Source organism: Hakea prostrata, chromosome 2, assembly GCF_041222555.1.
Source record: "Hakea prostrata isolate BN-2017 chromosome 2, UWA_Hpros_2, whole genome shotgun sequence".
NCBI classification, from domain to species: Eukaryota; Viridiplantae; Streptophyta; class Magnoliopsida; order Proteales; family Proteaceae; genus Hakea; species Hakea prostrata.
In genome coordinates this window covers 69,108,455-69,122,834 of record NC_142601.1, presented here as the reverse complement: position 1 = coordinate 69,122,834, position 14,380 = coordinate 69,108,455, and the positions used below count along the sequence as shown (strand labels likewise).

Here is a 14,380-nt window from a genome sequence, read left to right as displayed (position 1 = left end):
ATTATTATTACTATTATTATTATTATTTTAAAAACCTAGTTGTAAGGTTAGACTTCTTGAACAAAACAGGGCTGATTAAGTTAAGGCCTTAGGGGTAGAATTATAAATTCATATTTTATTTTTTATTTTAGAGTAAACTGGTAATTTTTTTAGTTAAGGGTGTTAATTTGGTATCAAACCGTTTATCGATACCGAAGCCGCACAGTTTCAAATTCAGTACAATATATACAGAAACTACATTTTTGACATTCAGTAAAGTATGATATCAGTTTTAGGTAGCATAAGGTATATAGCGAATATCATATACTGAATACAATACGAAATTTAACACCTTTAGTTGAGTGCTGGTGGGTTTTGTAACGGATGAGTTTTGAAAAAGTGGTTTAGTAATGTAGATGGTTCAAACACAGTAGGTTTTGTAACTGATATGGGTTGGACAGTGTTAGCCTCGCTTATATTAATTAGATAAAAAGCATCGTGAGGATGTAGTCGGGTGCGCGTAAGCTGGCCGATGAAATTCAAATCATTAAAAAAAAATTTAGTGATAGAGCCTCCATGAACGAGTTAGACGTGACGCGGCACCCTTCTGTGCCGTTTACGCCCCTTCACCGCGGATATTCCGAACTCTCTCTGTCCATGCGCATCCATATAAAAGCGGTTCAGTGTCGAAGCTTTGATTACTGAAATTCCGAACATCTTTCCTTCGAGAGGACTGGGTGCAGCGTTAGGTGGAGGCGGTCCTCTTCAATAGATTTTCCCTCAAAATTACAAAAGAATGGTACGTTTCTAGCTATTTTACCATACATTTTCTAGTAGGGTTTTTGGTGTTTCGAACTATGAAGGCCCTGAGATTTGCTACTTCATGCACTCTGTTTTTTGGGAAATTCGAATTAATTTTTCTACATTATTTGGAGAAGTTAGGGGTTCGATAAATTGGTCTTCTGGTTTTATGTTCTTCTCGTTCAATGATGAAAACAATCCCGAATTTGCAAGCCGTTAAGAGTAGGAGCTGAGGGATCTTGAAAGTACTCTTGCATAATGAGCTACAAGATTATATTATAACGTTGAAGGATTATGGAAGGGGGGGGGGTTAAGGGTCATCTTTTAAGTTTTTCTGGAAGAGAACTATAATAACTAGTCGAAATTTGGTAGTGGTCTATTGATCACAGAAACCCGTGCTTCGTCTTCTGGTTTCTAATAAGCCAAGTTAAAGCTCTAGCATATCACTTACGATTGATGCTGTGGTTTCCATTTTATTTTGAAATGCTTGCTCTGGTTTATGAGATCAAATATTGCTTTTGGTTTCAATCTAGGCTGATCCTGAGTTGGAAGCCATCCGTCAACGGAGAATGCAAGAACTAATGGGACAACGTGGCCCTGTAAGTGATGTCCGCTTTTCTTTTTGCGTTGACTGAGTAGATGTAGATTATATAGATTAGCTTATTGTCTGTATTCTTTGGGAATTGTGAGTGCTCTACTGAGTGAAGTCTTTCATAATCAGGGAAATCAACAAAACTCAGAGCAGCAGGTAGCACAGGAAGAGGCAAAAAGGTAGGCATAATTTTGTGAACTTAATAATAATGCCATGAATTGTCTGTACTGATGAATTTGTTTCTTAAAAACATCTTTGAATGGAATCCTTTAATCTATAATTCCAGGGAAGCAGCAGAACAGAGGCAGATGATGCTTAGTCAGATTTTATCCTCTGATGCACGGGAGAGGCGTAAGTTAAAAAATTTCCCCCTCATAGGGATAAGGTTGTTGTTGTTGTGTTTTTTCTTCACTCCACCACTCACCATCCTCCTAATTGAAAAAATATTGGATGTTGGAAGTTGCATTATTTACTATGTTGCTGCTGAATTGCTCATACTACTAAACAATTTCTATATCTTTTTGTTGGGAGGTATCCATTTTGCTTGTACTTTCCCTTGAAGTTGGGATTTCTTATTTCCATTTAGCTCAAGACTAGATTTTCTTTATTTGAGAAAAATGCATGTAAAACATTATTCAAAATCGGAATCAACTCCCATGCTTCTTTTTCTCTTGAATGGGTAATGTGTTTTAGTAACCAAAATTTTCTCAGTGTTTCCTAGAAGGTTTTACTTAGTTCCTTACATGATGGTTCTTATGCCTGTACACTTTAGAGTTCTTTCTGTATTTTCTTCGTCATTAAATCTCTCCATTGTTACTAACATAATCCCCACCCTCAGTACAAAAAATGGATATACTTCAAGATTTGAATTACAAGAGGGAATGTTTGTTGATGGAAAATATTTCGCAGGATATAAATATTCTCATGGATCAGGTTTTAGGTTTGTGTGCTAAGTTGGGTTCACAAAACATCCCCAATGTTTGGTTAATTAAGAGATTTTACTTCAGCGTCCAAATCAATTCTGTTGGCTTTACTTTTCTACAATCTACTAAGACAGAGTATTCTGAACTTCATGGTAAGTTATATGGATAAAATTTGGTTTAAAATACTTTAATTCATGTAGTGACAAGTGGAAGTTATTCCGTGGCACAGCTTAGAAGGAATTAGAATGAGATATACACCTCTACTGCCAATGTGTTTATGCCTTATCTGTTTCCTATCCTTACCATTGATATGCTTTTTTAAATTATTGGTTGATTCTCCTTTACAAGGTTTTACATTAAGAGTTTTCTTCTTTTCAAATAGTTGCTCGCATTGCCCTGGTGAAACCTGAGAAGGCCCGAGGGGTTGAGGATGTTATTTTGAGAGCTGCTCAAATGGGTCAAATACTTGAGAAGGTAAGGTGGAAGAGTGCATGCCTGCATCCAATCTTTCATGATATGTTCAAGATTGCTGTGTTTTCTCTGATTCTCTTTTAATATTTTACCTTAAACTCATTTTCATCTCTAGGTGTCTGAAGAGAAGCTTATATCATTGCTGGAGCAGATTAACAGTCAGACTTCTAAGCAAACCAAAGTAACGGTGAGCACATTACTTTTTCAGCAAACTATTTTTCCCACGTCTCTTGAATTTCTCGCACTCATTAAGTTGTCCATGTCCATCAGATCCAGAGGCGTCGAAATGTTCTTGAAGATGATGATTAGCTCCAAAGTTTAGATATTGAGGCTCAGTACTAAGGATTAGAAAGACATTTTCAAAGTTTGCCCCGCGGGGAGGTGGGCTTCGCATGTCAATACATTTTTTCTTCTCTTCTGGCTAAGAATCTGGGTCTTCTTCTTTACTTATTCGTCCAATCCACTTGTGCAATGTGTCAGTGGTATGGTTGAGCCTCTTGCTAGTGCAGTTATGGATTGTAACACATCAGATAATATGATTGCTTGCCTGTGTCAATCCCTCGACAACTTCAAAAATCATAACACCTTTGTAAATACATAGGTACCAAATGGGAGATCGGTTCAGATCCTGCCTGTGTGTTGATGATCTTTAGTAGCTACTTTTTGCGGTGGGAAAAGGGGATGAAGGGATGTGTCATGAGTTGATGACAGTTATGATCCTTCTGCCCTTTGTTCTTTGCATTTAACATTGATTCAGCAGAGCAGGTATTCTTTCTTCAAACCCATGTATATTATTATCATGGTCTGGATCAAGATTTTAAAAATTTTCAGAATCATCCTTAGATGATTGGACTGAATCTATGTATGATGGGTCTGAATGACATATTTGCTGAGGTGGCGTACTAACAGTTCATTAGGGTTTTTCAAATATTTATAAAAGTTTTTACTGGTGGCCCCTTGAGTGAGGTGAAACGGAAAGTACGTTGCTTTTTTTTTTAAATAAGTACGTCCCTTAAATGCCAAATATTTTTTAAGTTTCACACTTTACCGATTTAGATTCCTTTAAGGCAAAAGCATTATGACCAAATTATCCCCATAATTGTCACTCACGTTTTTTTTTTGGGTGGGTGAAGAGATTTTCCTTTCATTCAATTCCTTGCTTTCAACTTTGTAGTTTAAAATCACCCACCACCACAGGAAATCACCACACTCCTACACCTATCGGCCATGATTGCCCCGAATTTCTGTTGCCAGTAATCACCCTCTTTGGTCATTTGTCTTTGCTTTGAGCTACACTATTCCCCCATATTTGCTGACACTATCGCTAATTGTGTCCTTGATGCACCCATTTTAAACCTTAAGGGTTATACAATCCCCAAATTTGAAAAATTCGAACCCTAAATCACCCATTTTAAACTGAGTGGTGACTCAAAAAAAATACTAGATTAGTAGAGGAAATTAGGAAATTAGGAAATTTTGAAAGCCTAGGATGAATGAAATAAACTAATTTGAAACTAATTAACCTCTTTTTTCGTTTTTTGCTGGTTGAACGAAATGAGCTTTGGTCTTACACAAGAAGAGATTCCACTATAATGTGGATGTGAGCTATTTAGGGTTTTGAGTGGGTGATTTCTGGCAGGGGAAGGCAGGGCGGCGGCGACGGCAAAGATAGGGGTGTGCTAGTTTCAAGTAAGGTCTACGAAAAAGATAGGCAAAAGAAATCCCTGTGCTGGTTTCAAGTAAGGTCTAAGAAAAAGATAGGCAAAAGAAATCCCTTCACTCCCATAAAAGTTGATTATGAAATGAAATACAACGATAATTTAGTAATTAATATTAGGAAGGTATTTGCTCATTTTATATTGAGACTTAACCAACAAATCAAGACTGATTTACCATTAAAAAAAAAAGAAAGAAAGAAAGAAAAAGTCTGTTATTACGACCTCAGAGTAATTTTTTTTCACTTGAGTAAGATAATAAGAGTTTCGAGCCCCACTAAGTGAGTTACAACAAGTAAAAAAAACTTCTAAACTCCTAATTATGTAATCGTTGTGAAGTATCCTCTTTTTGTAAAACACCTAGTTGCTTCTATAAATAAAAACACCTGGTAAGTAACACAGTTTAAACCAAAGACTGAATTCTTTCAAAAACTGGAATTTGCTTATGCCCGCTGCTATTTAAATATATGATCCGAAGTTGCCAGAGTTCGTTCCAAACCGTGACTCAATAGATATTTCTTGGTCTGTTTCCACTCTTTGAAAAGCACCAGAGACCTAAAGCTGTAAATCTAAACCTAAATATCTGTTGAGTTCACAGCCAACTTGAAACGAGAGATCCTGATTTCTTCATCCCTGTCAGCCCTTTTATCCTATTTGTGGTTTCTTTGGGAGACATCTGTAAGATCGTCTGTGATGGGTTTTACGTTTGAAGTTTTTGTTTAGGTTTGGCAACGCAACTACTGAACCAACCAACCAGCTATGGGGATTGGTCACGCTTTTGCAATGGAACTACTACTAATACCTAACAGTCTAAGACGATGACTGAGGGTTTCTGCCATTCTTGACCTTCAGATGAATTACCCTTGCAAACAACTTTAGCATACTTCTGGATTGACTCGTAGTTGAACCAAACTGATCTTTGAAGACTCGAACAGATAGAGAAGCAGAGCCTAAATATCACTTCGATATCATGTAAAAAAGTTCTGCAAATGGACGAGCACCTTCTCTCCAAAGGAGTGGGAGATGATTCTAGCAAACCAGCACTAGAAAGACCCGGATCTGCTGATTTCCTTGCCATTCCTATTTCATGGTGTCAAACAACTCCGAGTCCTACCAATTCAGAAGGTACCATTCCTTCCGTCGCTCCATCCTTGAGTCGCAAGACGACTCATCCATCTCTCTTCGACCTTTTAACTACCTTGAGCAAAGATAGACAACTTGCACATCGTTCACACAGTGCTCCATGCTTATTCTCAGACTTAAGGGAGATCTCTACAGGTTCTAAGCCCATCTTGACATCAACCCCTTGGGTAGTTCAGCAAGCCTTCATTGGTATCATCTTGTACATAGTAGTGGGTGTTGTCATCTATGTGTTAAAATCTGGAAGTTTCAATGGCCATAAGACATACATGCCTATAGATGCATTATATTTTTCTGTAGTGACTCTTTGCACAATTGGGTATGGTGATATATTGCCTGACACTACATTCACCAAGTTTTTTACATGTTTCTTCATTATAGTTGGTTTCGGTTTTGTTGGTATATTGCTTAATGGGTTAGTAACATATGTGCTGGATAGACAAGAAGCAGTACTGTTGAGTGCAGTGGATGAGAATAGGTTTAATTCATTGTTGCGAACTTATATAATCGACGAAACTAAGGGAAGAATGAGGATAAGGATGAAGGTTTGCTTGGCATTGGTAGTTGTCATTGGTTGTATTGCTCTGGGAATGATCATGGTGCATATACTAGAGGGTTTGAACTGGACAGACAGTTTCTATTTATCAGTAACTTCAGTGACCACTGTGGGTTATGGAGACTATGCATTCAAGACATTGAAGGGTAGATGCTTTGCTATCATTTGGTTGCTATTGAGTACTCTGGCTGTTGCAAGGGCTTTTCTGTTCCTGACTGAGCTAAGGATTGACAAGAGAAATCGAAAAATTGCTAAGTGGGTACTTCAAAAGAAGATGACTGTAGGTGATCTACTTGCTGCAGACCTCGATAATGATGGCTCCATTAGGTATGTTTACTCAACTTAATATGTTCATCTTCATTAATTAGCATGTCATAGTTATATTTTGAAGCAATCTATATTTCTAAAGAACTGGTTGGGAATGAGTGGTTAGAATAGATTAGGAATTCTTAACTACTAAATCTGATAAAAACTCTTTAATTTGGTTTGCACATTAAAAGCATGTAGTGTGGATTACTTTAATGCCCTCCAATCTTTGGGGTTTGGGTTGTTTGGGGAGGTTGGGTGTGATCCGTAAAACATGTGGTGCATGTGTTTCAACTTTCAGGATTGATACCTCAGCTACTCTTTTAACCACACAACCGATTAACACTCAATGAATTAGGTAGTTCTGTGAAATTAACTATCTAATATATATATAGAGAACTGGGATATTAATATGCCTAAGCTAGAGTCAAACCCACGACCTCTTCACTAAGAGGTGTTGGTTTGAACCACTACTAGAACAGCTCTGCATTGGCAAATCTACCAGCTCTTATTAATTACTTTTCAAATTGAAGTCTAACTTATTATATTACTAGTTGCCACCGAAGATGTAGAGGAATGGGTTGTATACATGTAGTTTGACCTCGCAATTTTTCTAATAAAGAATCAAAAAAATCTAGATTAGTGCATGTATTATGATTTATATAATGTTGTTAACTATGTATACAAAATAAACTAAAAATATTATACTAGCACTTGGCATTTTCAATATAGATATGTAGTAAAATAATTACTTTTTTATTAAATTTTTGGTAATGTCCTCCATTAATACTATGCTTTATTCTTTTTACTTGTCGTTTTTATTTCTAATAGTGAATTAGTCAACTTTCAATTTTTTGTACAATTTAACCATGTAAGTCTCCCAATATCAATATTTTTTTTTTGTGGGAACTGCCTTAGACGCATCTTGACTACATTTTTAGAGGATTAGTTATTATATATAATTTAAATATAAGGCAGGTGTCATCTTTAGCCCTGAAAAAATTTGAACACTTTATTATATTATGATGTGTTGAATTTTTGTAAAAACATTTAAATAAAAACAAATTACATATAAACCCTATGTGTTTGTAATCAATTACATTTTTACTATTGAAAAAAAAATCAATTACTATTAAAAATTAAAAATTATAAATAGACAAACAGCTTTGCTAAAACAGTAAGAGGCTTTTGTAATTATTTTTTTTAAAATAAGGGATGTAATTGATTACAAATATAGGGGTGAAGATGTAATTTGCTCTTCAAATAATATTAGTTGACTTTCGTCTATCATTTTTACAAACCAAACACGCATTTAAAATTTCCATTTTCCCGTAGAATACCTTGTTGACGTAATAGTATCCTTCAATCGCGGCCTATTAACAAACCATAAAAACCGTTTGTCTTCCTTGGATGGCGCGAAGGATAGCTTTTCATTTCCTCTGGCTTTTCTTTTCCTGAATCGCTCTTCTCGTATCTTGCTTCAACTCTTCTCTCTCTCTCTCTTTCTCTCTGAACTTCTGTAAATCTGCTTTTGGTCACTACTGGTCTTGCAAACAAGATGGTGATTTCAGTCTTCCCCGGAAGCTAATCTACCAGGTAACCGGAGCAGTTTTGAGGTGACATCAAATGGAGAAAGAACCATTGCTTCCTTATGTAAGAGACCCGAAACCCTTACGGGTACCCTCGAAACTTTCTTGTCTCTGCCCTGTTCCAGAGGAGGAAAATGTGACTCTACCCTTAACTCCAGCCCAGCTCAAAGATCGAATCATCTTCGGTTCTCCATCTCCTTGCGCTGGACCGTCTTCATTCCACACCGATTCCTTATTCATTGCCGTAGATTCTCCTCGCCCAGTTGGTAACAGACAAGAACAGCAGCAGTCATCATGTCTTACCGATCCCAATCACGGTTTGGGCAAAAAGAAATTTCATCGCTGCAAGACAGCCCCTGCCATGGCCGTCCTCAACGATGTCGATCACCCTTCAATTACAAAACCCAAATTTGCCTCCGTATCAATCGTTCGCCAGGCTTTTATTCTTCTCTTGATCTATATCTCGCTTGGTGTCGTAATCTACTCCTTCAATCGCAACAGTTTCACCGCAAACGAAACCCATCCATTCGTTGATGCCCTATATTTCTGTGTAGTCACGATGTGCACTATTGGGTATGGTGATATCACCCCGAACTCCACGTTGACGAAGCTGTTTTCGATCATGTTCGTTTTGGTTGGGTTTGGGTTCATTGATATCTTGCTTTCGGGTGTGGTGAGTTACGTCCTTGATTTGCAGGAGAGTTTGCTCTTGAATACAGTAAAGGGGAGGGGTGGACATGATGCAGGGTCTTATTTGGTCGATGTGAAGAAGGGAAGGATGAGGATCCGAATGAAGGTAGCCTTGGCTTTGGGTGTTGTGATTATGTGTATAGGTGTAGGAACGGGGGTCATGCATTTTGTGGAAAATCTAGGGTTGTTAGATTCATTTTATCTCTCTGTAATGTCTGTTACTACGGTTGGGTATGGTGATCAAGCATTCAAATCCATGTCTGGCCGTCTGTTTGCCTCAGTTTGGCTTTTGGTTTCTACGTTAGCTGTTGCTCGGGCCTTCCTTTATCTGGCCGAGGCTCGAATTGATAAGCGGCACAGGACGATGGCTAAGTGGGTCCTTCGTCAGGATATGACTGTCTCTCAGTTTCTTGCTGCAGACATGGACAACAATGGTTTCGTGAGGTGCGTGTTATTGGCTTCTACTTTGCCTCTTCACCTCTGAAATTTGTTCTGATTTTGATGACTCAGTCAAGTAGGAGATTTTAAGTGGGTAACTTATGAACTTCCCATTTTCTCAGTTTATTCTAGATTTTGGTATTATGATATGGATTTAATTAGCATTTAAGCCCTTATTAATCCAGAATCACTAAGAGTTTGTGAATTCTCGTGTTTGGATAGCAGAATGGTGAATCTTAACTCAAGAGAAGATACCAAATTCACTCTTTGGAGAGAAAGTAATATGTAGGAAGTGTCTTGATTTTAAAGTAAAAAGGACATTTATAAGAAAGGGTGAAGAATGTTAGAAATACAAACACTGTAGGAGAAGCAGATACAATAAATGAAAAAGCAAAGCGTGAAGGGCCATCTGTATGGTAAAAATGCTGAATAGAATTTCTAAAGATATAATTGGTCTAATCCTGCCGTGAAAGAATTGTCTTGATTTGCAGATATTGCATACACTAGGTCTATTAGTTATATTATCATCCAGATCCTCTGTTTTGAAGAGAAGATTCTCAAACTTTTGTGTGTAGAATGAGATGCAAACATGATCAGTTTTCACCTAGACTGCTATATCTATTGAATACACTGTCCCTGTTCAACGGTGCTTTTTACTGGTAGACATAGACTTTCCTCAACAACAGTACTACTACCTTATCTTTTTTTATTAGTAATTATGGTGTAGGTTGAGAAATTGAAGGGGACGATACTTGTTGGAAGGAAGAAGGTTGATTGAAAGGATATTTGATGATTCTTTATAATGGTCCCACTGTGGTGTTCTTTTGAGATATTTGGATGGTATTTAGGTTGTCATTTGTGAAATCTAATGGGTTGCAGGGATTATATATGAAAGCTACCTTATTGTGTTTACCGGTTTAAAAGAAGGCACCTTGAAAATAAAGGGCCATATCCTATAGATTTGCAAAAATCCTTTTCAAGGTCTTACCTGAGATCATCTCTTTAGAGACAACAAATCCTTCATCAAGGGGACTTGATGACCAGTTTTGGTTTAACTGGTTAAACCTGTTTACCTGACCTAGTTTCTAAATGTCTTGTTTAATGCCTCTTTTGGGGCCTACAAGGCAGTCTTTGTAGGGGACGTTTTTTCAATATGACTACTCATTTTGGTGATTGATGTTTTACCTTGGTGGTAATTCAACAATTTATGTTTGATAGTGTGCTGATGATAATGTTTATAGTTTACTACGTTTAGAGGCACAACAGGACTGTGCCTTACCATTGTCCTCCAACTTTCACTTGCTACTATATTTAACATGGAGTGGTAATTTCATGTAGAAAAAACCATAACAGGTAGTCTCATGTAATCAATAGTGGAAAAAGCTTTTTCTGATCTAATCCAGCACCAACATTTTCTTATGAAAAGTTCAATAGAGCTGAAATTTTTTGGGCAATTAGTCCCCAAAGGCCCCTACTCATATGTCATGTTTCAGCCAAATCAGTGTTATCCAAGAGGTGAAACAAATCTAAAAATCCAGTACATTACATTGAACTTTTCTAAATGAAATGAATAGCTGAAAATGCAAAGTACACTAATACATGGGATGTATGGTTGAATTTTAGTATGAAATTTGACATGTCGTCAATCTCAAGCCGTTTCCTGGGTACCATACAGTCAAATTGCCACATCAACCATCCGTATGGCAAATGAGCAGGACCAGAGACCCTTTAGTCTTGCCAGACTAGAAAACTTTTTTCCTTACAAGATGCACTTTTTATGTCAAGATTGTTTGTTCACAAATTGGGATTTTTTTTTCTGGACTATGTAGACCAAATTAGTATCTCTGCTTTGTGCATCAATCGAGCCACAGTAAAGGTGAGGTGGCAAGTCTGGTTGTTTGATATCTAGAAGACATTCTAGATTGGTCAGTTCTCAAATTTTGAACTTATACTCGATCATGTAGCTTCCCATGTATTTTCTTCAATTGTGTCTGGCAATGCCTCATGCCATGGTCCTGGATTTTTCAAATCTCTATTTTGCTATGTTACCTATTTGTTTCGCTGAAACTAGAGATATGAGCAGGAGACCTTGGTATCTAGCGCTACGTGGCACTAGATGTGTGCACTGTGCAGACAAAAGGACCTTTCCTTGTATCGGGAAAGAAAATATAACTACTGTGTTGAGGTTCCTTAGTCAAAAGTCTGAGTTTCAGCAAGTGTAAGATGGAAACCTTTTGCATTGGATCTTTCTTGATGATGGTTCATCTATAGATATGTATGAATTCTGCTGCTATAAGAAGCATCTCCTTTGTTGGTTTTATTGGGTGGGGGCTCAGATTTTGAAAAGACTTGGTATTTCTTAAGATTGGTTTGAATTAAGTACTTCCTAGATTTTCATGAAAAAATGGAGTTTGTTGAAAATATTAATTGGTTTATAGGTATATCTGCAGAGTTTATTGTAATCTGATCATCTTATGGAGATGAATTCTTATGGTCAACCAGTATCGTGTTTGATATTAAGGTCGCTTTGAATTAGTTCTATTGGCTGATCTGTTTGGTAGTCCTGGTAAGATGAAAATGTCATTATTATTTATCTGGGCCTGCTTTAAATCTTAAAGGTTTTGGTGCAATCAGATATCAATTTCTTCCAAACTTAAAAGCCTATCCTTAAGACACTTTCTTGATGGTGATTTTTTTTTGGTGGGGGTGGGATGGAGGGTTGTTTGCAAGAGTAACTTGACATATATTACTCTCCTCTGCTGGAAAATTTTTCTCTTAGATTTGAAGATTTCATCATGAACGATTTCTTCCCGAAAGGGAAAAATTACCTTTTTAGCATTGAGGCTTTGGAGATTCAGTTTTAAATCAGTTAGTTCACGGAATTCAGGTGTGTACGGGCTCTAATGTTCATCTTTGGAGTGAACATTGGGGCCACTTTTTTTTTAGGGTCATTTATTTATTTAGTATTATTATTATTTTCTTTAAGAGGGCGGGGAGGGTTGTTTGCATGGATGTATCTTAACCTGAATACTTCACCTCAGTTGGAATTTTTGTTCTTAGATTTGAAGATTTCCTGGTGAATGTTCTCATTCCCAGAGGGAAATACCTTTTTAACAGTTAAGACTCTGGAGACTCAGTCTTTAAATTGGTTGCTCAATGGAATTCAGATGGGGAAATGCTTTAATGTTCTTTCTTGAAGTGACCTGTGGTATGACTACCCAGGTTATATGTAGGCTTTCCTGAATCTCTACTCACCAGGCTTAGTGGCTGAAAACAAGAATGACCTGAACAGAGGAGTGGGCTGTGTGCACCTATATTGACTAGGAGATCTGGAAATTGTAATTATGGACCAATCAAGCTACTAAGCCTGTTTCTGGGTTTAGGAGTGTAATAAAGCAGGTTCCCATCTCTCTATTGTTCTTAATGTATGATTTTTTTTTTCAATAAAGCATATGGTGATGCTGAATCAGTTGACTACTTGGGGCATTTCCATTGGTATTGATATGTGGTTTTGATATTCCAGGGTTGACTATATTGTCTTTGTTGTGTCCTGCCCTGTTATGCTTAGAGATCAGAGGTGTTAGTCATCAAGTCATGAAATTGTGGTAACTGGTACTGTCCTTTAGTGGCTTTGGTTGGATAGAAATAGAGTCAGGCCTTTGACGTGCATGTTGAGAGAGTTTATAGTGGTGTCTTCTAGACCACAAAGAAGGTGGTATATTTTTGAGCGTCTATTACTGAGAGTTCATACCCTTGGGGGGTAGAGTTGGTGGGGGAATCATTCTGCTCAAATTTTTATATGTTGAAGAGATGACTCTGTTGTTATTTCCATTTTTGAGTTAAGGCTTCTTGTTATCTTTTGCCGTAAGTCCACAAAATGTCTTGACATGTAAACTGATGGTCTATTTTATCAAGAACATCAGGTTTTCTTAGTTTGCATGTGAATTTTGAGTTTCTGGTTACAATTTATATTTTCCTGTGATTAAGCTTTTCTGATGTTTTCCAGTTTAAACTTTTCTGTGGTTTAACTATTCTGTGTCGGGATTGCATTCTTTACTTACATATCATGGTTACTGCACTGAACATCTACAGCTATCTCAGACTATTGGATTTGTCTCTTGTACTGATTTTTTTTGCCTTTGTCTTATATTTCATGCTTTCAGTAAGTCAGAGTATGTCATATACAAGCTAAAGGAGATGGGAAAGGTTGCAGAGAAAGACATTTCACAGATCTGCAACCAATTTGATAGACTGGACACTGGCAATTGTGGAAAGATCACACTAGCCGATCTGATGGAAGGTCATCACTGATCGATTGCAGTAACAGTTCTCTCTAATGGAGTAGAACTGAATTTGTAATGGAACTAAGATGCGACATCATTGAGTTCTTAAAGAGAAGAAGAAGCTGTACATATTGCAGGGAGCATGGTTGTGGTGTCTACACCATATAAATAATTTGAATGGTACAAATTGTATAGGTTAACCGCAATCATGCTCAGTTTTTTGGAATTTAAATTGTTTGATCGAGTCATACCTACTCTTCCCTCATTTTTTTTTTTTTCACATGAGAGTGATTTTTATTAATGAGAGATTCAAACTTTAATATGTGTACTATGGTGGTTTGGTCATTTTCTCATAGATCAAATGAACCCAGACATTTGCCCTATCACATAATCAGTAAAGATGCTTATGAGCAGGCTCTGAACCCATGACATAAATTTGAATAGTTATTTTTATATGTTTATTTCCAAAACTAATTGCTCAATAAAAATTAGTCTTAAGTAAAAATCAAATTAATCATCTTAAGTGTCTTTCTAGGTTATAATTTTTTTCTTTTATATATCAATTTTTGTTGGAAAGCCCCTGAAGAAGTAATGGGCCAAATTGTCCTACAAGAGATGAACAATGCCCTCCTTTACAAGGGCTGAATTACAATATTTTATTTTCCAAGAATATATCTTTACTTACATCTTGTGAATTTTAAACACAAAATATGAATAGATTACAAACCCATTGGTCATCACAAATCGATCGCAACCATATTGATTCTAACTATCCATACAAGGCTTTAATTAGAACTTGTAGTGATAGTTTGAACCACACCCTTCACTGATGGAATATGTCTCCCCTAACAAAAACTGTCGTATCTATAAATTTTGAAATAATGTTATCATCAACAA

The 14,380-nt window shown here is 36.8% G+C and overlaps 2 protein-coding genes across 4 annotated transcripts; both read left to right on the top strand.

Annotated features, from left to right (window-relative positions):
* The first annotated feature begins 539 nt into the window (after window positions 1–539).
* On the top strand, window positions 540–4,666 carry LOC149026075 (uncharacterized). Of its 2 annotated transcripts, XR_016171814.1 has the most exons (8): window positions 540–778; window positions 1,314–1,379; window positions 1,502–1,551; window positions 1,659–1,723; window positions 2,678–2,769; window positions 2,882–2,953; window positions 3,037–3,147; window positions 3,368–4,666. XR_016171814.1 is itself a non-coding variant. In XM_089146308.1 (7 exons), exons 1-7 carry the CDS (start codon window positions 776–778, stop codon window positions 3,073–3,075), a joined length of 387 nt encoding a protein of 128 aa, XP_089002434.1. In that variant the 5' UTR covers window positions 540–775; the 3' UTR covers window positions 3,076–4,666. The 2 variants fall into 2 exon arrangements, 1 of the variants encoding a protein (XP_089002434.1); XM_089146308.1 differs by having other exon boundaries at window positions 3,037–4,666.
* Window positions 4,667–4,676: 10 nt separating this feature from the next.
* On the top strand, window positions 4,677–14,037 carry LOC149026074 (two-pore potassium channel 3-like). Of its 2 annotated transcripts, none has more exons than XM_089146307.1 (2): window positions 4,677–6,504; window positions 13,364–13,997. In XM_089146307.1, exons 1-2 carry the CDS (start codon window positions 5,471–5,473, stop codon window positions 13,509–13,511), a joined length of 1,182 nt encoding a protein of 393 aa, XP_089002433.1. In that variant the 5' UTR covers window positions 4,677–5,470; the 3' UTR covers window positions 13,512–13,997. The 2 variants fall into 2 exon arrangements, with proteins under 2 accessions (XP_089002433.1, XP_089002432.1); XM_089146306.1 differs by lacking the exon at window positions 4,677–6,504 and adding an exon at window positions 7,960–9,206 and having other exon boundaries at window positions 13,364–14,037.
* Window positions 14,038–14,380: the final 343 nt, after the last annotated feature.